The sequence below is a fragment of the Felis catus genome, chromosome D1 (genome assembly GCF_018350175.1).
Source record: "Felis catus isolate Fca126 chromosome D1, F.catus_Fca126_mat1.0, whole genome shotgun sequence".
Taxonomy (NCBI): domain Eukaryota; kingdom Metazoa; phylum Chordata; class Mammalia; order Carnivora; family Felidae; genus Felis; species Felis catus.
Genome location: NC_058377.1, coordinates 65,945,725 through 65,970,473, shown reverse-complemented (window position 1 = coordinate 65,970,473; position 24,749 = coordinate 65,945,725). Strand labels below are relative to the sequence as shown.

The window sequence follows — 24,749 nt, the reverse complement described above, 5'->3', positions numbered from 1 at the left end:
AGGTTGCATTCATGTCCTGGTACTTTATAAACTGATTATTATTAGGTTTCATTGATTGCAAGCAACAACACTTGACTCTGGCTTGAGCAAAAGGATTTTTATCAGCATCTCTGGAGGCTGGAACCCAGAAACACCGGAATAACCTCATAGCAGGATGAAAGGCTACTGCTGATGGAATGAATAAATTACTGTCTTAACCATGTTGTCAGTTGCTCTGCATTCACATTCCAGGAGTCACATGCCCACCATTCAGCCAGGGCACCTGATTACAGTTCACCAGACTAATGCAAAAAGAAGTTGGAATGCAGACAGGGAGGAAAAATGGATTCAAGGTAACTAAAAAACAGCAAATGGGAAATTTGAAAAGAGCTGCAGTGACTGAAACTTATGAGTAGAAAACGTGGAGGTCATAGATGCCATGCCATGTCCTTTCCCCTAACAGTGACAGAGACTCTGAAATGAAACCCTAAAACCATCAGGAAGTCCATCTATGATATGCTTTCTTGGCAAGGGACAGAGACAAAAGAGAGACCTGGTTCTGAGGGTGAGGAGAGTGGCAGGCAGAAGACCCTGCCTGGGAACTCACCCAATTTGGAGGTTTTGCTGTTTATGCAATAAGAATATGCAATACAGAACTCTAAAAGTAAAAGTCCCCCAATTTTGCCTCTCTGTCAGTCTTTATCCTAAAATGGCTCCATGCACACATCCAGTTTTTTATGCCAAATAGTAGCCATTCTTTATTCTCTCTTCATCCAAATACAGTTAGTTCATCAGCAAGACTTATTAATTGTACCTCCAAAACTCTTGAATCTAACTTCTTCCATTTTTACTGCTAGCATCCTAGTTAGTCCAAGTCCATCATGACCTTGTTCGGAAGTACCTCAATAACCTCCTAATTTGTCTGCCTTGTCCCAAGCTTGCTTCCTAAACTCCAGTTTTTACACAGCAGCCAGCACAATCTCTTCAAAACTCAAGTTACCTATCAAAATGGTGAACTAGAATAGCCTGCTGGCTTCCTCTCCAAAATCAACCCTAGAGAAACGATGGAAGCAAGAGAGAAGCACAATTCTGAGAAGTCAACAACAAACCATGAGAAAGCCCTGGGGGGGAGAATGAAAGCTTTAGTTAGCTCTGTGTCTGTGTGCATGTGCGTGGTCACTAATATTAGCAGCTATAGCCATGGTGGAAGACTAGAGGGCAATGAGACAATGGAGTTTTAAAGTTCTGTTTTTCCCTTCCTGCATTAAATGATAGCTCAGACTTGCCATGTCACCAGAATAACAGGATGGTGCAAAAGCCCTGTTGGGGTGAAGAATTGGTAAATATCACTTCTCTCTCCCTGCTCCTCCATCAAGGACTGGGCAATCATAAACTAAGGAGACTACCTCCTACACTAGGGTTTCTGACCAAGAGTTTATAGGTAACCTGTTGCGAGCCCTTTTGGTTCCACATGTCCTTGGTTCTGCCTGTACAGACCCCCACCACTGTGACTTCCTGCAGAGCCAGCTCCTGGATGAGGAGATGAAACTCAGCAAGAAGCTGGCCATCACCTGACTAATCTCTGCAGGCTTGTTCCCAGACTGGGCTGGGCGAGGATCTCTTCGAAAAGCTCATCCTCCTCATTAGATTTATTTACTCTTCTGCTTCTCTTAACATGGGAGATCCTTGGGCACAGGACCTTTGCTGGTGGGAGGGAAGGTTGATGAGGTCTCAACCAACTGGTATTGCTTGAAGAAATGAAGGGGTAAAGGAACTACAAACCCTCAGGAGGTGGGAGAGCAAGTAGTATGAGTGTGGACAAAGTGTAGTTGGAGGGACAAGATGTGGGGCCAGCGTTGTGCAACTTCAGAGAGTGGAAGCTGGGCCTGGAGCTTTTCTATTTACGGTCAAAGCCTGGATCTGAGGCTTCATAAGAAGATCTTGAGCAGAATGGACTTTTCAACTCATACTTTGAAAAAAGAGAAGTGCTGTTGAAAAAGCTCTGAACATGAAGTCTGGGAGTTGGGACCATCACAGCAAGGGATCAGTGTCATCAAACTACTCCAGGTTTGTTTGTTTGAAGAAAGGGTTTAATGAATAAATGCATACTTACAAGTTGTGCATTGTATTTTTTTTATTGACCAGATGGTTTAGCTTAGTTTCATCATTATTAATGGTGGTATGGTAGGGGTGTATTCCAGTAGAACGTGTGATGTTTGGGAGCTGATTTCAAGCAAGTTGATTTTGAGCAAATTCTAGAAATTTTAAACGCAAAAGAGAACCTAATGAAGGGAATTGTAGGTTTTATGAAATTATTGAAACGTTTGGAGGAGCAGGTGTTAGACTGAAGATCAAAGAATGACTCCTAGAAAACTCCAGAACTGGCAGTAATTGTGTTCGGGAATTCACCAAATAGCTATGATTCAGAATTTAGGAGGACAGGATCTAAGCTACTGTATCAACCATTGCTGCTTCTTAGATCCTGGAAGAAAGAGGCTGCTACTTTTGTCACTGAAATTTTGTCACATCATCCACAAAGCTGGAGATGGACCATTGGCATCTCTACAATCCTTCCTGCCAGTGGAACACTGCCAAAAGCAGCAGGAAAATAGCCTTTGTTTTTCTTTTCCATTCAAATTTCTTGCAAGGGCATCTAATTTGTGAAAACTATTTTGCATGCAGAATTCTAGTTTTTAGCGTTTGTAGCTTTCCAGCCTCTGCGATATAGAAATAATCAGGGCCACCTACATAATTTGCAGGGCTCAGTGCAAAAATGACAATGCAGAGCCCTTTATTTAAAAAGCAGGAAAAAAAAGTTACCATTAAAGGTAGTAAAATATAAAGATTTTTCTTCTCTTCCAGGGTCTCCTCTTGACTTGGATATGGTGTTTGTCTTTTCTTTCTTACTTTTTTTTTTTTTTTAAGTAGTCTTTATGCCCAGCACGGAGCCCAATGCGGGGCCTGAACTCATAACCCTGAGATCAAGACCCAAGCTGAGACCAAGAGCCAGCCGCTTAACTGACTGAGCCACCCAGGTGCCCCTAGTGTTTTTATTTTCTATTTAATGTTGTTCTAAGTAAAGAAAAATTAAAATTGTAATTTGTTAGCTTGAAATTTACATTTATTTTTATTTTGTGCCATGCCAGCCTTAAATGCAAATATTAAGAGTATTTAACTGCATGTGGAATCTCTGAAATTATACGGTTCTACTTTAAAGCTCATACATGCATATGTATTTAATTCTAACATGAATAGTAGAAATGCTGCAGAAGGTAACTCAACTGTTTTTATTTCATTTCTGATGTGAGCACATTCTACCAACAGCTTCTACTTTCAACTTAGTGATGAGTAAAGAAGGACTCAAAGGAGAAGGAACTATGGGTGCCCTATTTTTCCCTTTCCTTCTATGTCATCATTTTTAGCAAGTGATTGTTACAACATAAAAATGTGGTAGCATTCCTCTGTCGTTTGTGTCTTAGAATGCCATTGCCTTCTTTCTGTGTTAGAGCCTGGGTGGCTCAGTTGGTTAAACATCTGACTCTTGGTTTCTACTCAGGTCACGATCTCACAGTTCATGAGTTCGAGTCCTGCATTAGGCTCTGTGTTGACAGTGTAGAGCCTGCTTGGGATTCTCTCTCTCTCTCTCTCTCTCTCTCTCTCTCTCTCTCTCTCTTTCTCTGCCCCTCCCCTGCTCCCTCTCTCTGTCTCTCTTTCAAAATAAATAAATACAGTTAAATTTTTTTTTTAAAGAAGCAAGTTCTGGTTTAAATGGAAAGCATGTCCTGTCAGGACAGTCAGCACCCCTGCTTATGCAGTTGTGGATATAACATGCTAGTTTTTGGGGTTTCTTTAATGTTTATTTCTTTTTGAGAGGGACAGAGACAGAGACAGAGCATGAGCAGGGGAGGGACAGAGAGAGAAGGAGACACAGAATCCGAAGCAAGTTCCAGGATCCGAGCTGTCAGCACAGAGCCCAAAGTGGGGCTCAAACCCACGAACCGCGAGATCATGACCTGAGCCAAAGTCAGAGCTTAACCGACTGAGCCACCCAGGCACCCCATAACATGCTAGTTTTGCTGAGCCCTCAGGTATCACAGGCACACTGGAATTGTCTGCTCATGGAATATTGCAAATGCTATATGGGAATGAAGCAGCAAGGAAGAGCAGGTGTGCACGTTGCCTACATAGCATCTGCTCATGTGCACGCCACTTTGTCCCATCAGACTTCACTTACAAAATACATGTTCAGAGATAAAGTTATTAAGAATTTTAAAACAGCAACAGCAAAGCATTAAACCAAGTTCATGGGCCTTCTGAATACAGAGCCCTGTGCATAGGAAATACCCATGAAGCTGGCCCTGGGCATAACAAAAGGAGGTAGGAATGGATGTTGACTGTGAACCACTTTCTACTTTTGTGAAGCCCGGTTATGCTTACTGTGTCCTGCTGTTTACTGGCACCACTTTGGGCAATGTAGAAAAAAAGCAGTCCCTCTGTTAGACCTTACTGATTTTTGAGTGAACTAGAAAAAGGTGCCCTTTCTTAAGATACTTTACTGCCATCTGTTGGAAAACTGTCATAACTTTATAAATTAATGCTGACTACAGTGAATGGTGTCTCTTGGGCAATGCTCAATCTGTAAAAATGTGAGTGGCAGCCCTGCCTGTTACCTTCAGGGTCCCTGGGCACCAGAGGCATATACGCTGACAACTCACGACCTGAGCTTGGCAACTTCAGTGGGCAGAGGGCAGGGGTTGAGGTGGCAGACCTACAGGTGGCCCAGGCATACCTCTGAATTCCAGCCTCAGAAGCATTCGGTTGAGAATCAAGACCAGTTGTTCCTCTTTTTACATTGTCCCGCCCCTTGGCAGCCCATGAAGATTGTCACGGTGGGGGCTTTTGGCCAGTTCCAACATCTGACAAAGCCTAGTGGATGGAAATAGTATTTTTTATCTAGAGCAAGACTATACAGGTGAAAATAAAATTTAAAAAAATTTCCTTTTTTTTTTTTTTTTTGGCTTTTGGCTGGAATTACATTAACTCTTTGTGATCCACATATCTTGTGCTAATGAAAAAATCTTAACATCAGATAAATGTACCTTTGTTTATAAAAAATAGGAAAACTGACTATAAATGCAATTTGTTCAGAGATTTTTCTAATTATAGGGCCCTTGGGGTGGGAAAGCAATAAAAGGACTCCCAAAGATGCAGTTATTGGAAACCCTGCTCATGCATAGGCCCTTCTTCACAGATGTGGGTAAGCCAAAGACTTGAGGGAGCAATGGGTCTGCCTGAGGTCACAACATCTGAGTAAACTGCAGAGTTAGGATTCTGACTTGGGCATCAGAATCAAGTGGCTCCTGAGCCTGGCACCTTTTCAATCCCCAAGAGTGGAAGAGTGGGCATCTGCTTCTTTCTTCCTCCTCCTTCTCTTCTTCTTCCTCCTGAAGTTTCATGAACCTTTATTCAGATTCAGAAAGAACCCAAACCATTTCATTAACATTTGCCAAAAGATTACTGGATATTGTGACTGCATTGCATTTAATAACAGTGGCTAAGAATTCTTTTGTAAGCTCCACACTTACTAGTGAACCAATGATATCTCTTCTTTGTCCACAGACTACATTAAACTGTACTTTTAAAAGTGGAGCATCTCCTTATGCATGGGTAAAGACAAAGTGTTCTCCAAATACGGTCTAGGACATATTGTTCTGAACTTTGGAAATACAGTTCATTTTGTGATTACAGTTAATTTTTTTTTAAGTTTATTTGGGGGCGGGGCACAGAGAGAGGACAAGAGAGAGAATCCCAATCAGGCTCCACACTGGCATCGCAGAGCCTGACACAGGGTCAAACTCATGAACCGAACTGTGAGACCATGACCTGAGCCCAAGTTGGATGCTTAACTGACTGAGCCACCCAGACGCCCCTTGATCTGCTGTTTTAATTCTGTCAATATTATTACTGTAAATTTAACCATCTCAATAATTAAATACCATTAGTTTTCTCTATAGTAATTCTGGTATCATTTTTCTGTCACACTAAAAGCAGATTGATATAACTTGGAAAACTGATAGTATAACTGTATGTTTTTGTTTACAGTCAGCTGGGAAAAAAGTTCTAAAATATTCAATTATCAATTCTATATGTGTTTTCCCATTTTTTATTAAGGTATCATTTACATATAGTTAAATTAACCCTTTTTAGTGTATGGTTTCATGAGATATGACAAATAGAAACAATTATGTAACCTCCATCACAATCAAGTTGTATTACAATTCCATCACCCCCAAAGAAATTTTTGAGAGTTCAGCCACAGTTAAATATATCTTCCTTTTGGGATCTTGTCCAAGGGCCTTTCACTTCCCTCACTAGACCATCTGGCCTTTCCCAGGAAGTTCTTAGCCCTCAAGTTGATGGGAATAGCGAGGCCACTGTGTTCACAGTCCAAGGGAGAGGGCTGGCAACAGCACATATAAGGCCATGTACCCAGACTCTCAAAAGAGTCCTCAACCTAGGAGGATTGAGGGGAGGAGTGGACCACCAGTGAGTCACTCCTGGGTTTGTCAAGAGGCAAAGGTACCCTATACTTACCTGTTCTTGCCACTCTGCCCTGCCTTAACCTCCTCAGGTACACACAACACACTGTTATTTATTTACATGTGCGCATACACAAAAATATCTCTAATATACGTAAATACATACATATACATGATCAACCCTATGCACAAATGTTCACTGACATATAAACTCAGACATGTACATAGACATGCACATGCATGTGCTCATGAACGACTTCTGGGAAAGTTGCAACATGTGTGGACATTATCTGCAATTTGCTCTTCCTGTTGCTCAACTTCATACTTCCCCATGCCAGAAGACATCAGATGCTGCTTGATTCTGACTCTTCTTTGGGGCTTCTCTCTTGCTATAGGTTATGGTAGCTAAAGGGTGATTTCTAATTTTCAACCAATTCAGGGAGTTTGTGTCATTGAGAGACAGAACGAGCCTGATGCTTATTATGAATGAGATATTGGGGGCTGGTGGGACAATAGGGCATGGGAAAGTAAAGCCTGTGTGACTTCTTTTGTAGACGTGGATCACTGTGCAGAAGCAGCTGGCTGCCAGAGATGGCTGTGAGGGTATCAGTCTATATCTAGCTGAATTTGTGTCTCTAGTCTTAAGAAAGCCCATATTGTAAAGCTTACATTTCTCTGGATCATCAATAGGATGGTGCACATGGTGAATTTTGCACATGGTGAACTCTTCACTGAGCATTGGAGAGCATTTTGAGCACCTGTGGGTTCATCAGCTGATCTTTCTTGAATACTGTGCTGTGAGCTGGGGAGTGGGCAGGTTCTACTTGGGTGGAGTCAAGTTAATTCCGGTCTTGCTAGAGGAAGTGCCCCTGCTAGTATAGGCCATAGACTATTTCTGGAAGGATAAACAAAGCATTGTGAACATTGATTGCTTTGGGGGAAGGAAACTGAGTAGCTGGTATCAAGGCCCTGTGTGGTGAGATGGGGAGGTCTCTGGGAGTTCTCAGTGGAGGACCCTCAGAAAAGGCAGGGCATGAGCTCAGCCATGAATGGGGTCAATAAGTGAAGGAGGACAATTAATCTTGTATTAGCTTGGAATCCAGCATTGGCCCTACCTCCTTTTCAGAGGTTCTACATAGAACCAAGGCAAGAATGTATAGATGAAAAGGTTAGGGAGGTTGTCCCAACCTCCTTGCCTATCTAGTATGTCAGGCCAGCAGAGGGTCCTCATATTTGCCTGGCACAGTGTCCCACAACTTGCTTTTCCCTTTTGGCCCAGGACAGGCCTAGCTTAGAAGGAGAAGGTGAGGATGCCCCTGTTCCCTGAGTTTTTTGTGGACAAAGACCATTGACCCAGTGATTTTTGGACCCACATAGCTCTTCCTTTTGGAATTACAAGTCTGAGTTGGAGCAGCAGGGCCCCATTCTAAAGCCTGAACTGCTAGGGCTGTTATCAGGGAGGGTCAGGGAGAAGGTTTTATACATGTTTGCTGACACAAATCAGAGAAAATGAGGTGGGAAAGGAGGTGCAGGGCAGGAGCTATAAACATGTGGTTCACTTTGGACTTTCCAAATTCTGAGGGGGGATGGGTAATGGACACTTTGGTCCCAAGGAGGTTGGCCGCTTGGAAAATAGTGAGCAGTAAGGCTTGACTAGACATATAGATGGTGTGAAGGGAGATTCTTGGAAGAATAATAGGATGGGTGGGTTGAGCCTGGATCAAAGAGAGCCTTAACAGTCACACTAGAAAGAGTTAGTATCCTACTAGCAATTTAGCATGACCAGAGTTGCATGGATGGCACATTAATCTTGTGTGAGTAGGCGAGACCGGAGAAAGGGGATGGCATTTAAAAAGTTTTAATATTATTTATTTTTGAAGAGATAATACATTAAAATGGTTTAAAACTCAAAAAAGTACAAAACAATATAAGATGAAATGTTTCCCTTCTATTTCTTATTCCAGCCATTCAGTTTCCTTCCCTAGGAGTAACCAACTTTAATAATGTCTTATTTTTCCAAAAATAGTATTATGTGTATACAAGAAAGAAAGTACATAGTTCTTTTATTTTCTTTTTTTTACACAGACGCTAACATATTATACACCCTTCTTTTTCTTACATGTTTCATCTCATTTAATTAATGCAGCAAACATGTAAGCAAGTAATATCTCTATTTTACAGATGAGGAAATCGAGGCATAGAGGGGTTAAAAAATTTACCTAAAATTACAGATTTTATAAATGGTAAAGTTGAGATTTGAACCTGGAGAGTCTGATTTCAGAGACCCATATTATTATAGGAATACATTATAATACCAATATTTATTGCACCAAAAATCCTAGCGGTAAAATTTATAAATCAGGAAACTGATCCCTTTCACATCAATTAAGAAGTGCTATCTTAGCATAAGTGTCTGTAAGGTAATTTTCAATTATTGACAGAATTTTCAGTTCTAGTAAGAGCTGTCTTTCGTCTATCTCACCTAGAGCCTTCTGGTCGCAGACCTCCTCCGAGAAGTTTCCTGTCCATAGCAGAGGCTCTTCAGGTTTTCCTCGGTCATTAGGTTCACAGTCTCAGTCCATTTGAGGAGGAACATTGGTATTATAGCAGCAGCATTTACTAAGGAACTTGATCCTGTACAGAAACTTTTCATCGATAAGATTAGAGAATAGAGAACTAAGCACAGGCATCTGGAGGACGTGTTGATATTGGCCCAGAGTACCAGCAAGAGCCGGAGAGGGAGTTTTTCAAAACTTAACCAAATGTATGGTAAAGCAGACATGAATACATTCCCTAACTTCACATTTGAAGATCCCAAATCTGAAGCCATCGAAAAACTCCAGTCCTGCAGAAATAATGTAAAATTTATTTGGTAATTTGTCCTAGATTAGTTGCACAACTGGTCAGAAGTATCAGAATAAATATGTATTTCTCAACTGTCAAAAAGAAATAAAAAGCTGTCTTTCAATACATGAGTGTATTTTCTCTACATTAAAAAAAAAATTCTCTGATGGGGTGCCTGGGTGGCTCAGTCAGTTAAGCATCCAACTTCGGCTCAGGTCATGATCTTGGTGGTTCAGGGGTTTGAGCCCCCCATTGGGCTCTGTACTGACAGCTTAGGGCCTGGAGCCTGCTTTGGATTCTATGTCTCCCACTCTCTCTGCCCTTACCCTGCTCATACTCTGTCTCTCTTTCTCTCTCAAAAATAAACGCGAGTGTGTAAGGGTCAGAGAGAGAGGGGAGACACAGAATCTGAAGCAGGCCCCAGGCTCCGAGCTGTCAGCACAGAGCCCGACACAGGGCTCAAACCCATGAGCTGCGAGATCATGACCTGAGCTGAAGTCAGATGCTCAACTGACTGAGCCACCCAGACACACTTACTTTTTCATTTTTAAAAACTAGTGTCCAGGAAGTAAGTTCAGAACAACTAAATAAAGATGAGTTACCTTGAAATTGCATTATTTTTCCAAATGTGGGATTTTTCTCAATTTAAAAATTAAAAATTCTCAAATTTAAAAATTTGTGGCAAAATAAATGTACATAACATAAAATTTACCATATTAATAATGTTTAAGTGTACAGTTCAGTGGTATTAAGTACATTTATAATGTGTAACCATCACCACCGTCCATCTCTAAAACTCTTTTCATCTTGCAAAATGGGAACTCTATACCCATTCAATAATGACTTCTCACTCATTCTTCTCTCCCCTGGCAACCACCATTCTACTTTCAAGTCCCTAGGATTTTGACTAGTCTAGGTAACTCAAGTAAGTGGAATCATATAGTATTTGTCTTTTTGTGACAGGCTTATTTCATCTAGTGTAATGTCCTCAAAGTTCATCCATGTTGTAGCACGTGTGTTCTTTTCCTTCTTTTTAAGGCTGAAAAATATTCCATTGTGTATATATACTACATTTCACCTATCCATTCATTCATGGATGGACATTTGGGTTGCTTTCACATTTTAGCTATTATACACACTGTTTTGCACTTGCTTTTTACATTAACAGTGTATCTTGGATATTTTTCCACATCAGTACACAATGTGTCTCCTTTTTTTATCTTTCCTTCTTTTTATTTTTTTGTTTTACAAAATACTTCAATTTTTTGCACGAACTGTAGTTTCTTTGACTTGTCCCCTATAGCTGGATATTTGGATTGTTACACATTGGTTTTGTTTTTGTTGCTACATACTATGATGTATATATTTACTTATCTCTCTCTCTATCTAAATATGATCCATCCTATATATGATCCAAGATACACCAATGACCTCATCCCATCCTTCAAAGCAGGGTTTGGCTCTGCTGTTGGGCTGATCTGTTGTGATCATATCCTCCTTCCCCTTTACTTTGCTATTGCTTTTTCAGGCTACAGGCTCACAAGGTACAGCCCTGCTGTTCCTACATTCCTTCAGGGCAGAGCCAACATTCAAGGGAGTAATAAAAAGGCAAATAATTTGGTGTCCCTTCAAACTGTTTTTTTTTTTTTTTGGCAGGAATTCTCTTTTTTTTTTAATTTTTTACTTTTAGAAATTTTTAAAAGTATTTTTTTATTTTTTAATTACATCCAAACTAGTTAGCATATAGTGAAACAATGATTTCAGGAGTAGATTCCTTAATTCCCCTTACCCATTTAGCCCATCCCCCCTCCCACAACCCCTCCAGTAACCCTCAGTTTGTTCTCCATATTTATGAGTCTCTTCTGTTTTGTCCCCCTCCCTGTTTTTATATTATTTTTATTTCCCTTCCCTATGTTCATCTGTTTTGTCTCTTAAAGTCCTCATATGAGTGAAGTCATATGATTTTTGTCTTTCTCTGACTGACTAATTTCACTTAGCATAATACCCTCCAGTTCATCCACGTAGTTGCAAATGGCAAGATTTCCTTCTTTTTGATTGCCGAGTAGTACTCCATTGTGTGTGTGTGTGTGTGTGTGTGTGTGTGTGTGTGTGTGTATATATATATATATATATATATATATATATATATATATACCACATCTTCTTTAACCAATATCCATCTATCTTTCCATACTTTGGCTATTGTTGATAGTGCTGCTATAAACATGCGGGTACATGTGTCCCTTCGAAACAGCACACCTGTATCCCTTGGATAAATGCCTAGTAGTGCAATTGCTGGGTCGTAGGGTAGTTCTGTTTTTAGTTTTTTGAGGAACCTCCATACTGTTTTCCAGAGTGGCTGCACCAGCTTGCATTCCCACCCTTCAAACTAGTTTAAAATACTTGTTGAGGGGTGCCTGGCTAGTTCAGTCAGTAGAGCATGTGACTCTTGATTTTGGGGTCATGAGTTCAAGCCCCACATTGGGCACAGAACTTACCTAAAAAAATAAATTATTAAATAGATATATATCAAGCAAAAAGAACTGATTTATTAATAAAAATGGTATATTTTTATATTAAAATGAGGGATTTATTACATTCATTGTATATATCATTGTGTTTTATTCAATGTGAATTTGTTTTTATTTCCCAGTTTTTCCACTATTGATATCATTATCTAGCAACATTCATTAAAAGTAGAGGTAACTTATAAAGTTCCAAAGTATTTTTTGAAATATGCTTAGTAATTTTCTGGATTTCATATAACCAGAATGTTTCACACTTTCAGTAGCTTGTTCTTTTTTCAGTTTCCTTTTATAATTTTCTGAGCCAGACAATTTTAAAGGGATTATAAGTTAGAAAGCATTGTGCTATGCTTTAATCATTATTTTCTGTAACTAAGAGAACTTTCTAACGTGTGTGGAGAGAGAGAGAGAGAGAGAGAGAGAGAGAAATCAAGAATGAGTGTAAGGTTTTTGCATGAGCTGAAAGAATGGGTTTTCCATTTGCTTATATGGGGAAAGAGTGTGGAAGGGGCAGCATCATGGAGACAAATCAGAAATACAATTTGGAATATGAAATGCCTTTTAGACCTCCAAACAGATGTTAAGAAGTCAGTTAGATATACAAATCTTGAGTTCAGGGACAAGTTCTAGGCAGAGTTAATATACATAAAGTGCTTAAAACAGTGTCTTGGAGATATATATAAAGTTTATTTATTTGGAGAGAGAACATGAATGGGGGAGGGGGGCAGAGGGAGAGAGAGAATCACAAGCAGTCTCCATGCTCAGTGCAGAGCCCAGCAAGGGGCTCGATCCCACAACCCTGGGATCATGACCTGAGTAGAAATCAGGAGTCAGATACTCAACTGACTGAGCCACCCAGGTGCCCCTCAATCTTTTATATTATGGATAGTGCTTTCTGTAACTTGTTTACAAAGTCCCTACCCAGAGGTTAGAAATGTATTTGTTAATATTATCTTTAGAAGATTTAAACTTTTGTTCATGATATTTATAACTTCTTAATACATCTCAGGTTGATTTTTGTTCTGGAGCCTTTCCTCTACATGCTTGATTCAGAGATCCAGGCTCCTTCTGTCTTCTGTTTCACCTTTCCTTAGAACCTCAGAATTCTTCTACATGGTGAAAAGCCTACAAGAGAGACTGAAGCCTCATTTACTTCTTAAATACCCTGACCCAGCAGTGACACACATAAATTCCTGCACATATTCCATTGGTAAGAACTAGTCACATGGCCACATCTAGATGCAAGTGGGACTGGGAAATGTTGCCATGAGCAGACAGTTGTTTCCTAGGGACAATGCGACACATTGTGTTAAGGGGAAACATGATTTTTTGAGCTACAAGGTAACTCCACAACTTTTTCCGTCTTCTACCGCTCTTCCCACCCCAACCCTTCCCAGCCACCTTAGGCTTCTTATAGCTCCTTGCACACTCCAGGCACACTTCTGCCTTCTGCCCTTTCCTGGAATTACCTTCCCTTACATGTTCACTTGCTCTCTCTAATGTCCTTCATTTTGAAATGGGTGCCCTGGAATGCCACTTATTAAGAATGTATTATGTCCCAGATATCTGAAATTCCTTTTTTCATTGATTTTTAAAAATTAATTTAATAATCTTCAAATCAATCTTGTGAAAAAGGTTAAGAATGATTATTCTTACTCCAGAGAGGTTAATTGATGTGCCTCAGTTCACACAGCTAGTAAAAGCAGGAGTGGGGATTTAAACACTAAATCTAAACAACATCCAGCTTTGTTTTCTCTCTGACTCTCAATAGAAGCAATCACTCTGCCAAACATATTTCCTACTGGGAAGGAGATCACTTTACAATTGAGTATTCTGGGCCTCTGAGCAGTTACATTTCCCAAGGCAAATTAATACAGTTGGGGTTTTGTTTCGAATTTGTGTTTTATGAGTTGACTTGGTGTGAGAGATCTCCCAGCACCTGATTGCCTTGGATGTATTGGATAAAAAGTCTCTGGACTAGAGAGAGCACGCAAGCTGGGAAGGGGCAGAGAGAGAGGGAGACACAGAATCCGAAGCAGGCTCCAGGCTCTGAACTGTCAGCACAGAGCTTGACGTGGGGCTCAAACTGACCAACTCATCAACATCTAACCAACTGAACCATCCAGGAGCCCCAAAAGTCTCTGGACTTTTAAACTGAGGACGTTTAAGCTTTTTTTTCAAGTCTCTTTTTCCATATCACCCTCAGTAATCGTTTTAAGATGTCAGTCAGATCTTGTCATTCTTCAGCTTAAATTCCTCTAAGTCACCATTCCTCACACACACTTCACAGAGTAAATTCTCTAGCCTGGCATTTGAAGACTTTCCTGCTCTGTCCCTCTTCTCTTTCCCTGGTTTCATCCCCCTTTAATTCTCCATTTCCCATTAAAATGAATTACTTGCTGTTGCCTGAATGTACCATTTTAATCTGTCACTCCCTGTTGTTGCCCATGCTTCCTGAAACATCTTCTTTCTCTCCCTTTTTACCTGAGAAGTTCCTTTTGATCCTCTGGAACTCAGGTCACATTATACCTCCTTCTGGGAACCTTCCCTGACCATCTCCCAACCTGGGGAGATGCCCAGATGCCTTGTAATTATTTAGCTCCCTAATCCCCCTCTACTGTCTGTGTCTCCAACATACAGCATGGGGGAGGATTATTCATATCATCCTGAATAAACTTTGTGAAGCTACTTTCTCCTCCCCACTTTTTGTCCCCTCAGTTCAGCCAGGTTACATACAGGGAGGGGCAGGTGCTATGGTTCCCAGTGATGTTGGTTGTGACCTCCAGGCCACCCTCCCCAAGGGAACCAATGCTTGAGAGAAGTACCCAGGAGAGAACCCAGGAGAGAGCCCAGGGTTAGTCCTTGGGGAAACCAGCTGCCTTCCAGAGTTCTTAGTAGCAGCCTGCCAGATCAAACCTTTTGCTGGAATAATAATAATTTATAATAATTATGGGGTGCTTTTTATGTTCCAGGCACTATTATGACCATTTTACCTGTTTGCACACTTATGTAATCTTCACAAAAACATGATGGCTGGCACCTGGAGAGTGCCCAAGGTCACATAGTAAATGACAAAGTCAGGATTCAAATCTGAGCATTCTGTTTCTAGAGCCCATGGTGGTAACCAAGATACTATATTACCTTCCTGGCTTCTGATCTCCAGTTTCCTGCCTACCTTCTACGGGAACCAAATCAGAGGGTCCCAAGACAAGGAGCAAGAAGCAAGTTTCTCTCCTCCTCATCCCCCACTTTTTCTCAGGAGGACCAGCTCAGAGACGGATCTGAGATTTCTCCTAAGTAGAAAGGGAGCTCCTGAGTGGCTGGGGCCTCTGGAGGCCCTAGGAGAGAGATGAGGACAGCCTGGTGCATGGGAAAAGGCCTGGCTGAGGTGGTGGGTGAAGGAGTTGGGAGCTGGCAGCGAGCCCAGGATTCCAGTCCGGGTTTTGTCTCTTAGACTCTATATAAAGTTGGGGGGGAAGTCTTTGCTTCTTTCTGAGCCTTAGTTTTCCCCATTTGTAAAACAAGGGTAAATACAGGACTGGCCGATCCATCTCCACCAAAAGAGGCGGCATCTTCAGCTCTCCTGCCCGAGGAAAGGGCAGGGCACGGAAGCCAGGGAGCAGGGGCAGGGAGAAGACGCTATCTGGGGTCTAGGTCTAGTCTGGAGATGGGAGCAGGTGGGGTGTTGAGCTCAGTCTTGCGACCCCATTCCTGTGACAGGGCCGGTTAAGGAGACGTCTGGACCGCCAAGTAGGAGGAAGAGGTGGGGGGACAGAACGTGGGCCAGGCTCTCGGCTCTGCAGGATGCGCCCACTCATCCCTCACCTCCTTATCCTCTCAAAAGGAGTCGCAGCCTGTAGAAGGTAGCGGTTGCCGGCGACCCGGCAGTGGCCGGCGGCGCTGCGGCTGCCGCCTGGGAAGCTGCCGCCCTCCGGGCCCGAAGAGCATCACGTCATCCTTTCCGCCAGGCTCCCGCCCCCCTCCCCGACGGCGCCTGCGCAGGCGCGGCGGGAGGGGGTCGCGGTGGGGGCTCCCTCCTCAGCGCTTTCCGCCCTTCTCCAAGCTCGCTCGGGTCGCGGCGCTCTCGGCGGGCGGCAGCGGCGGCGGCGCAGAGAGGAAGGCGTCCAGGATGCGGCGCGGGGCGGCCCGGTGCCCCCCTGACCCGTCACGGCAGCCGCGGCGGCCGCGGGGACCGGGCCAGGGCCGGGGGCGGCGGCCCGAGCCGCGGTAGCGGCGGCGGCGGGAGGGGCAGCCTGAGGGCGGACGGGCGGGCGCCCTGGTGCGGGGGCTCCGCACTCCGCACGGCCCGGCCCGGCTCGGCCCCGGCGCCATGAGCGGCGGCGGCGGCGGCGGCGGCGGAGGGGGCTCGGCGCCCAGTCGTTTCGCCGACTACTTTGTCATCTGCGGGCTGGACACCGAGACCGGGCTGGAGCCGGACGAGCTGTCGGGTGAGTGCGCGCGGAGCCCGGTGCTGCCTCCCTGCGCCCACTGCGGCCCGGGACCCTCGAGGAAACCTCCCCGCTTTGTCCCGGGATCTGGGCGAGGGCCGGTCCGCAGGACCCACGGCTGGCGCGGAGGAAGGGGGCATCGGGCTGGAGGTGGGGAAGCGAGGTTAGAGGCTCTGAGCCGCGAGGTGTCCGAACGGCCCCTGTGCTTCTCTGCGCGTTGTCCTGTAGTAGGGGACGAGGAGGAGAGGGAAGCGTTGTGTGATCTGTCTGGTGAAGGTAGAGTGACTTAGTACAAGATAAAGGTGAGCTTGTTCTCGAACACCCGTTAGGTGAGGGAAGAAGGTATTTCACGATTAGTGCAAGTAAGTTCTACCCAGACTTTTAAAAAAAACCAAGGAGAGCAAAACAGAAACTTGGTGAGTTTTTCTGGCCCCTTCCCAAGAAGCCAGTTCCTCAAAACCAGCCCTGGGATGGGCCCCCTGTTTGATAGGACATGAAGTAAAGTTGAGCCATGAAGTGAAGTTGAGCCACACGAAGAAGGGTAAGAACTCTCTTAGTTCTAGAAGGTCCTGTACCCCGAGGCTGTGCCTCTTTTTATGAAAAGTAATTGGTGGCCTTTTATGAGATCAGTGTCATCTGTGAATAAAAGCGCAGCAACCTAGTGGGAGAGTCTGGGTTGGGTCGTTAGGCTTCTCAAGTCATCTTTCAAAGAGGAAGTGGTAGGGGAGCGAAGATGGGGCCCAGATCAGATTTGGAAAGAATTGCAGAAGAATGTCATAATTGTAAAATCCCCATGAATTCCACTGCACCGTCATTGGAGCCTTTGAATTGCAACAGTTTTGAAAAAGTTTTTGTCCGGAGTGTCCAGTTTGTAGGTGTCACGTGAGTGGAGGTTTGTTGTTGTCATCCTGGCTTGAGAGAGGATCCAGTGCTCTGTCATGATGTATTCACTTAAGTTTCCTGAAAGTGATTACGCTGTTGACTAATTTTACTTCGTTTCAGAGATAATGGGACAAGGTTGTTGGTTTATTTTTTAATTTTTTTTAATTAAAAAAATATTTTTATGTTATTTATTTTTGAGAGAGACAGAACGCGAGCGGGGGAGGGGCAGAGAGAGAGGAAGACACAGAATCTGAAGCAGGCTCCAGGTTCTGAGCTGTAAGCACAGAGCCTGATGAGGGGCTCGAACTCACCAACAGTGAGATCATGACCTGAGCCAACGTTGGAGGCTCAACTGACTGAGCCACCCAGGCACCCGTTTGTTTATTTTTGTCACCAGAAAAATTTCCATGTTTCTTATAAAAAAAAAAAAAAAATTAGGTGCATACTTCAAGTGACAAAAATAGATCATCTTTTAAAAAACATGATAAATTGATGACTTTTATCAAGGTCAAAACAAATATTATTTTCTCAAATTTATAGCAGATGGAAAAGAATATCATGAAGCAGTAATGCCGTTAATACTAGGCCTTTTGTTGGGGTTGCTTTAGTGTTTCAAGTTCACTCTTTTAGGTCTTTAAATTCTTACAATAAAGATGCTAATTTTTCATCTCTGTTTCCTATTTATTAAATTTTTGACTTTATGATGTAGTTGTTGGAATTCAGTTCATGATGTTGGAGTTGGGAGGGACCTCAGAGAGGAAAATGAGCCCCAGGAAGGACTGTAGAGCCTACATCCTGTTACTTAATTGGCTGACTTTTGGTTCATTGCTCCTTACACTAAGCTGCATCTCTGCCTGGCTGGGTCTTTAGAAAACGCAAACATGTTGAGAAAGAATAAAAATAACAAAGTTGTCCCCAGTGAAAGAAACTTTAAAGTGGTGGAATAAACAAGTGTTATTTTTATACTGTGCTTTTGAGTGTCTATTAAATTATATAGAAACTTGATTTTAGAAAATAAAGAGAATGGTTTGCAAATGATAAAGCGTAAGAATGAAGCCGGGAAGTGATTTGTTAGAGCATGGATTTTGCGGTTAATCATTCCCCCTCTGCCAATACATTGGCTATCTTGGTGACTAGCGGCAATTCAGGTAACTGCTGGCATCTTCATGTATAAAACAGGTAAAGTAAATAAAAAGCATCTCATCAAGTAGACCTTCAAAAACGTTACTTTTCTTTTAGCGAATATCTGTTAATTATCTGTTTTTTCAGCAAGCTAAAATTATATCCCTGTGAAAGCTTGGGAGAATAAAGAAAAGGCGATCAATTGTATAAAATGTGTGAAGGAAGGGTGTTTTTTTGTCTTTTTAAGTGTGGTTGCAGTGGTGGAATGCCAAGACCATTTATTCAGTAGGTGGCCTTTGTTCGAATAGGCACTGATTGAAGGTTTTCTTTTTTCCTTCATTTCATTTCTGGTGAGTTGGTAGGGGAATCTGGACGACCCAGAGGGAATCTGAATAAAATAAAACAGAATACAAATAGCTCTATGCAGGTCAGTATTGAGACTCTCCAGGGTGTATTTTCTCTCCTTAGCGAGCCTTATAGCTCCCAAACTGATGATGTCATAGTAAGTGAAACTATAGTAAATTGTGAACTGTACCCAGGTTCTTTAGGGAGGTATGAGGAGTCTATGTTCTCTCCAGGCAAATTAAGTTCTATACCTCACATAGCTTCTATGCTTTTAAAAAAGTGAGTCCTGAACAAGCAAATCAAAGACATTCAGTGTTCCTTAGTTTTGTGGAGAAGGATTAAGATTCATTCTCTGGTTGCAACAATAAGTGGAGAGCTTAGATTCAATCTCTGGTTGCAACAATAACCATAGAGCTTGCTGCGTTGAATATAAACTCAAATCATTGGATTTTATAGGAGTCTCTCCCTGTCACCTCTTCCCCTTTTTTGCAGATTTAAGTATTTAGGCAAGTCATTTAGTTACTTGTGCAGGGAACGGAGGAAGGTAAGAAAATTGTTTTCTTTCTGGTTAGTTGAGGAAGTATTTTGGGTTGTGAAGAGAGGAAGGTAATCAATGAATGAATCCTAAGTCTAGCCAGCTTTAGGAAATAGTATCTGCTTGTTGGCTTTTTGAGTTTGTGGGATAGATAAGCAAATCTGTAAGAATTGCTTTCAACCTACGTTTTCATTACTGTTGGCTCAGCCTGAGTGGGGAGGCAGATGGCAGTAGAGTCCATTCCCACTCTTATCCTTTGATGGATGGGTGTCCTGGGCATTTTTGTTTCTCCCTTTTCTTCTTATGGTCACCACCACTGACTGCAGGAGAAGGCTTACCATGAGATAGGATTCCTGAGTTTACTTTCCCTGTTTCTGAGTGAGAATTAAGATTCTAGAATACTTGCGACCTGTTTTTTACCTTTTTTAAGTTCCTCTGAACTACCTGTGCCCAGCGTTGAGATGTGAGTTTTCTTGGTTCTTGCATCCACTACTCCAGTTGTCCCAGGCTCTGAGCAAAGGACTTTGCCAAGAATTGAGGAGAAGGGCTTGGGAATATAGAAATGAGACTGGCCAGTATCCTGCCAAGAATTGAGGAGAAGGGCTTGGGAATATAGAAATGAGACTGGCCAGTATCCTGCCAAGAATTGAGGAGAAGGGCTTGGGAATATAGAAATGAGACTGGCCAGTATCCTGTATGAGCCTATTTAGAACACTGAGAATACACTGAAATCATCTCTTAATGTCACCGTTTGAAGAGAGGAAAAAATGTTTACTGACTAGGAAGGTCAGAGGCCTGGTGAGATCATACTCCTCCTTAACCATATTGAGCAATGAATTTAGAACATTAAGAATCATGGCATGTCAAACATGGAAGCTCTCTTCAAGAGATTATATAACCTTATGATTTTACAGATGAAGAAACTGAGGACCTGAGAAAGAGAATATTTTTCTCCCTTGCCACATTTCATTCTTCTTTTCTGCTACTTGAGTGATGCTTTGAAGCAGTCCATTGAGTAGAGGGGACAAATAAAAAGGCAAGTAAAATATTTGTTTGGCAGGGGCAGGAGCAGACATTATGTCAGTTTTTCTAGTACAGGTTTCTGTTTCATTTTTTTTTTTTAATGTTTATTTATTTTTGACAGAAAGAGAGAGACAGAGCATGAGTGGGGTAGGGGCAGAGAGAGAGGGAGACACAGAATCCGAAGCAGGCTCCAGGCTCTGAGCTGTCAGCACAGAGCCCGATGCGGGGCTCGAACTCACAGACCACGAGATCATGACCTGAGCTAAAGTCAGACGCTCAACCGACTGAGCCACCCAGGTGCCCTGGTTTCTGTTTTATGTTAAGAAAGAATACTGTGTGTGATTCTCATGAGAGAGATCTTATTTTTTTTAGCTTTTTCTTTTCATATAATTTCACACTGAACATTCACATGAATAGTAGAAAGATCTTCAACATATCCTTTTTCCAGATTCACTGATTAACATTTTGCTCCATTTGTTTTGTTTTATCACTTGTATGCGTATGTTCTCTCTCCTTAACATATATATAAACAACTTCATTGAGATATAATTCATCTACCGTATAATTCACTTATTTAAAGTGTACAACTCAGGGATCCCTGGCTGGCTCAGTTGGAAGTGCATGCAGCTCTTCATCTCTGGGTCGGGAGTTTGAGCTTCATGTTGCATGTAGAGATTACTTAAACTTAAAAAAATATATATATAATTGAGTAATTTTTTAGTATATTCACAGAGTTGCTCAATCATGAGTGTAGTCAGTTATTTATCACTGGTGCTCCTCCCCCCCCCCAAGACCCACACCCATTAACAGTCACTCTCCATTTCCTTCCAACTCTCTCTCAGCACTAGCCAACCACTAATCTACTTTTGATATCTATAGATTTGCCTATTCTGGACATTTCATATAAATGAAGTCATATATGGTCTTCTGTGACTGGCTTTTTTCATTTAGTACATTTTTAAGGTTAATCCATGTTGTAGCATGTATTAGTATGTTATTTCTTTTTATGGCTGAATAATATCCTGCTGTATGAATATGCCATGTTCTATTTATCCATCAGTTGATGGACATTTGAGTTGTTTATAGTTTTTGATCACTATGAATAATGCTGCTGTGAACATTTGTATAATTTTTTTTTAATTAATTAATTTCAGTAGGGCCCACACCCAGTGTGGGGCTTGAACTCACAACTCTGAGATCAAGAGTTATATGCTCTACCAACTAAGCCAGCCAAGTGCCCCACATTTGTGTATATGTTTTTGTGTGGACATATATTTGCATTTCTCTTGGGTATATACCTGGGAGTGGAATTGTTGGGTCATACGGCATCTGTTTAACCTTTTGAGAAATTGCCAGACTGTTTTCCAGACCAACTATACCAGTTTACATTCCCACTAGCAGTGTATGAAGATTCTACTTTCTCCATGTCTTCACCAACACTTATTATCTTTATTTTTGATTATGGGCATCCTGGTGGGTGTGAAGATACCTCATTGTAGTTTTGATTTACATATGCATGCTGGCTAAGAAGGATATCTTATATTTAAAAAAAAAAAAAAAAAAAGAAGGCTATTTCTTTCCAGAGATGAAGTGGCTGTAAAAAGTTTGATGAGCCAGGTTCAAACAGAGAGCCAATACGAGTTATTTATTTTTTTATTTTTTTAATTTTTATTTATTTATTTATTTATTCATTCAAAAACCACCCAGAGGTATTTATTTATTTATTTATTTTTAATGTTTATTTATTTTTGAGAGAGACAGAGACAGAATATGAGTGGGTCAGGAGCAGACAGAGAGGGAGACACAGAATCTGAAGCAGGCTCCAGGCTCTGAACTGTCAGCACAGAGCCCGACACGGGGCTTGAACTCACGAGCTGTGAGATCATGACCTGAGCCGAAGTCAGATGCTCAACCGACTGAGCCACCCAGGCACCCCCGAGGTTTTTTTTTTTAAGGTTTATTTATTTTTGAAGGAAAGAGAGACAGAGCGTGAGCAGGGGAGAGGCAGAAAGAGAGGGAGACATAGAATCCAAAGCAGGTTCTAGGCTCTGAGCTGTCAGCACAGAGCCCATTGTGGGACTCACGAACCATGAGATCATGACCTGAGCCGAAGTCAGAAGCCTAACCGATTGAGCCACCCAGGTGCCTCAAACTAATTTTTATTTTATTTTTATTTTCCTCTACCAGTCTGTCAATTCTGTGCAGATTCTCTTATGGTCATTGTATAAAGTGTTCTCTGCTCTGAATCCCAGACTCCTAACTGAAGCAAAACTCAAATCCTGATAGCTTACCTTAGGCATCTTTGATAACTTACAGAGGTCAAGGTTGCTATAACAAGAGATTTCCTAAGTTAGTCATGTATTTCCTTTTCTAAAGTAGAGTAAAGGAGAGGTCAAGAGAAGAGACCAACACATAGAAAGCAGAGCAGTCCAAGGCAGTTTAAAATTACATGCTAAATTTAGTTGTAGAGACTGTATATTTTTCTTTTAATTTTTTTTAATGTTTATTTATCTTTGACAGAGAGAGAGAGACAGAGCATGAGCAGGGGAGGGTCAGAGAGAGAGGGAGACACAGAATCTGAAACAGGCTCCAGGCTCTGAGCTGTCAGCACAGAGCCCGACGCGGGGCTCGAACTCAACAAACCTTGAGATCATGACCTGAGCCAAAGTTGGAGGCTCAACCGACTGAGCCACCCAGGTGCCCCAAGACTGTATATTTTTAAACAGAACCTCACTTTGCACTCCCTCAGGTATGGAGGATCACACTGAAAGTAAGTGGATTTTGCTTGAATGGCACTGGAGCCTTGCTCTTCTCTTCTGAGAAGGAAATCCTGAGTCACAGTGTTCGGTGCTTAAACCAGATTCTCTTAGACTCTGCTTGGTCCTTTCTTCCTTCCTAGATTAGAAATAGTTTTCTTTGCCTAAGGCGTCCTTTGGCAACACCCATTTCCAGTTTTATGTCTTTTGTAAGCTTGTTTTCTGGCTGACTCTGGCAGACAGGAATTCTTGGACTTGGCTCCTTAATTCCCTGTTGCTATCCCTGGATATGAATTACTGTCAAGAGGTCTTAGAAGTCTCTCAGAAACCTAGGTACACATGAGGGAACCTGCTGGATATGGCATAGGATCCAGCAAAAGAGAGAAACACTTACTTTTTAGAAGCTGGTAACTTCTTAGGGAATTTAGTGCTTACACATAGGCTTTTATTGTTAGATTTTAAGATGTAGTTCTCAAAAGTTAACTAAAAAATTTTTTTTAATGTTTGTTTAGTTTTGAGAGAGAGACAGCATGAGTGGGGAAGGGACAGAGAGAGAGGGAGACACAGAATGTGCAGCAGGCTCCAGGCTCCAAGTTGTCAGCACAGAGACTGACTTGGGCTCAAACCCACGAACTGTGAGATCATGACCTCAGCTGAAGTTGGATGCTCAACTGACTGAGACACCCAGGTGCCCCTAGTTCTCAAAAGTTATTAAGTGAGGCAGATATTGAACATATGTCTGTGTTCCAGATGTTCTGTGATGACTGATTTTAGTTTGGAGTATATGGAGTCCTGAACTGTAAATTTAGGAGTGACAGAGTCTTATTATGGTAGAAAATGAGAGCATATGCCAGCTCTCAAGCCATTTTCAGTATGCTCCCAGAGGTTCAGATATGACTCCATGAAGTAAGATGGAAACAGGTATAGGTATAGTTTAGATTATCAGGTTTCTCAGATATTATACTTAGGATATTTGCTTGATGGTGATCCATGGAATCTGTCATAGTTTCCTATTAAAGAGAGCCAGGTTAGTAATATTTTTTTGTTCATTAGTGTGATGGGTAAGTCGGGTCAGACTTTTGCTAGGCCCTCTGTTATCTACTGTATGGGCTGAACTAACTGGGTTAGTCTATTTTTTTTTTTTAAGTTTATTTATTTATTTTGAGAGAGATAGAGCAAGCAGGGGAGGGGGAGAGGGAGAAGGAGAGGGAGAGAATCCCAAGCAGGTTCCACACCGCCAGTGCAGAGCCTGATATAGGGCTTGAGTTCATGAACTGACATTTCGACCTGAGCCAAAACCAAGAGTTGGATGCTTAACCAACTGAGCCACCAGGGACTGCTAGCTGAGTTAGTCTAAAATAGAGTTTCATGGAGTGCTGAGAGGCCTCAATAGGGAGAAGGTCTTTGGAGGTTCCTCTTGTTAAGCTTCATTCCTCTGTGAGTGTGGGATTCCGTGACTTCTAAACTATTTCTAGTTGGCACAACACACTAAAAAATGAGCATGCATTCATTAATATTGGTCATAGAATTTAAAAAGTCAGAGCTAGAAATCAGAGATAGTCTAGCCACCACTTGTGGCAGATGGTAATGATTAATATTTGCAAGTGACTTCATAGTTTTGCAGTGTACTTTTAAATAGTTTTTTAATTTTTTCAGCACCACTTGAAAAAAAAAATTTGGTCCATTGTTACCCAACAAGTTGGAAAGAACTATTAGAATCCAGGTCTTCTGTCTTCTGTCACCATTGATGA

At 42.0% G+C, this 24,749-nt stretch overlaps 1 protein-coding gene and 1 pseudogene across 6 annotated transcripts in view; both read left to right on the top strand.

Moving 5' to 3' along the window:
* Positions 1-8,104: 8,104 nt before the first annotated feature.
* LOC101091399 lies at positions 8,105-9,558 on the top strand (annotated as a pseudogene).
* A 6,327-nt stretch (positions 9,559-15,885) lies between these two features.
* Positions 15,886-24,749, top strand: part of DENND5A (DENN domain containing 5A) — a 118,818-nt gene continuing 109,954 nt past the window's right edge. For 3 of the 6 annotated variants that reach the window (XM_023239548.2, XM_023239547.2, XM_023239552.2), the window contains exon 1: positions 15,887-16,335. In XM_023239548.2, coding sequence (XP_023095316.2) covers positions 16,218-16,335 — 118 coding nt within the window. In that variant the 5' untranslated portion in view covers positions 15,887-16,217. Of the gene's footprint in view, positions 16,336-24,749 lie in introns of all 6 variants that reach the window. The other 3 variants (XM_023239550.2, XM_023239549.2, XM_023239551.2) reach the window with 2 other exon arrangements.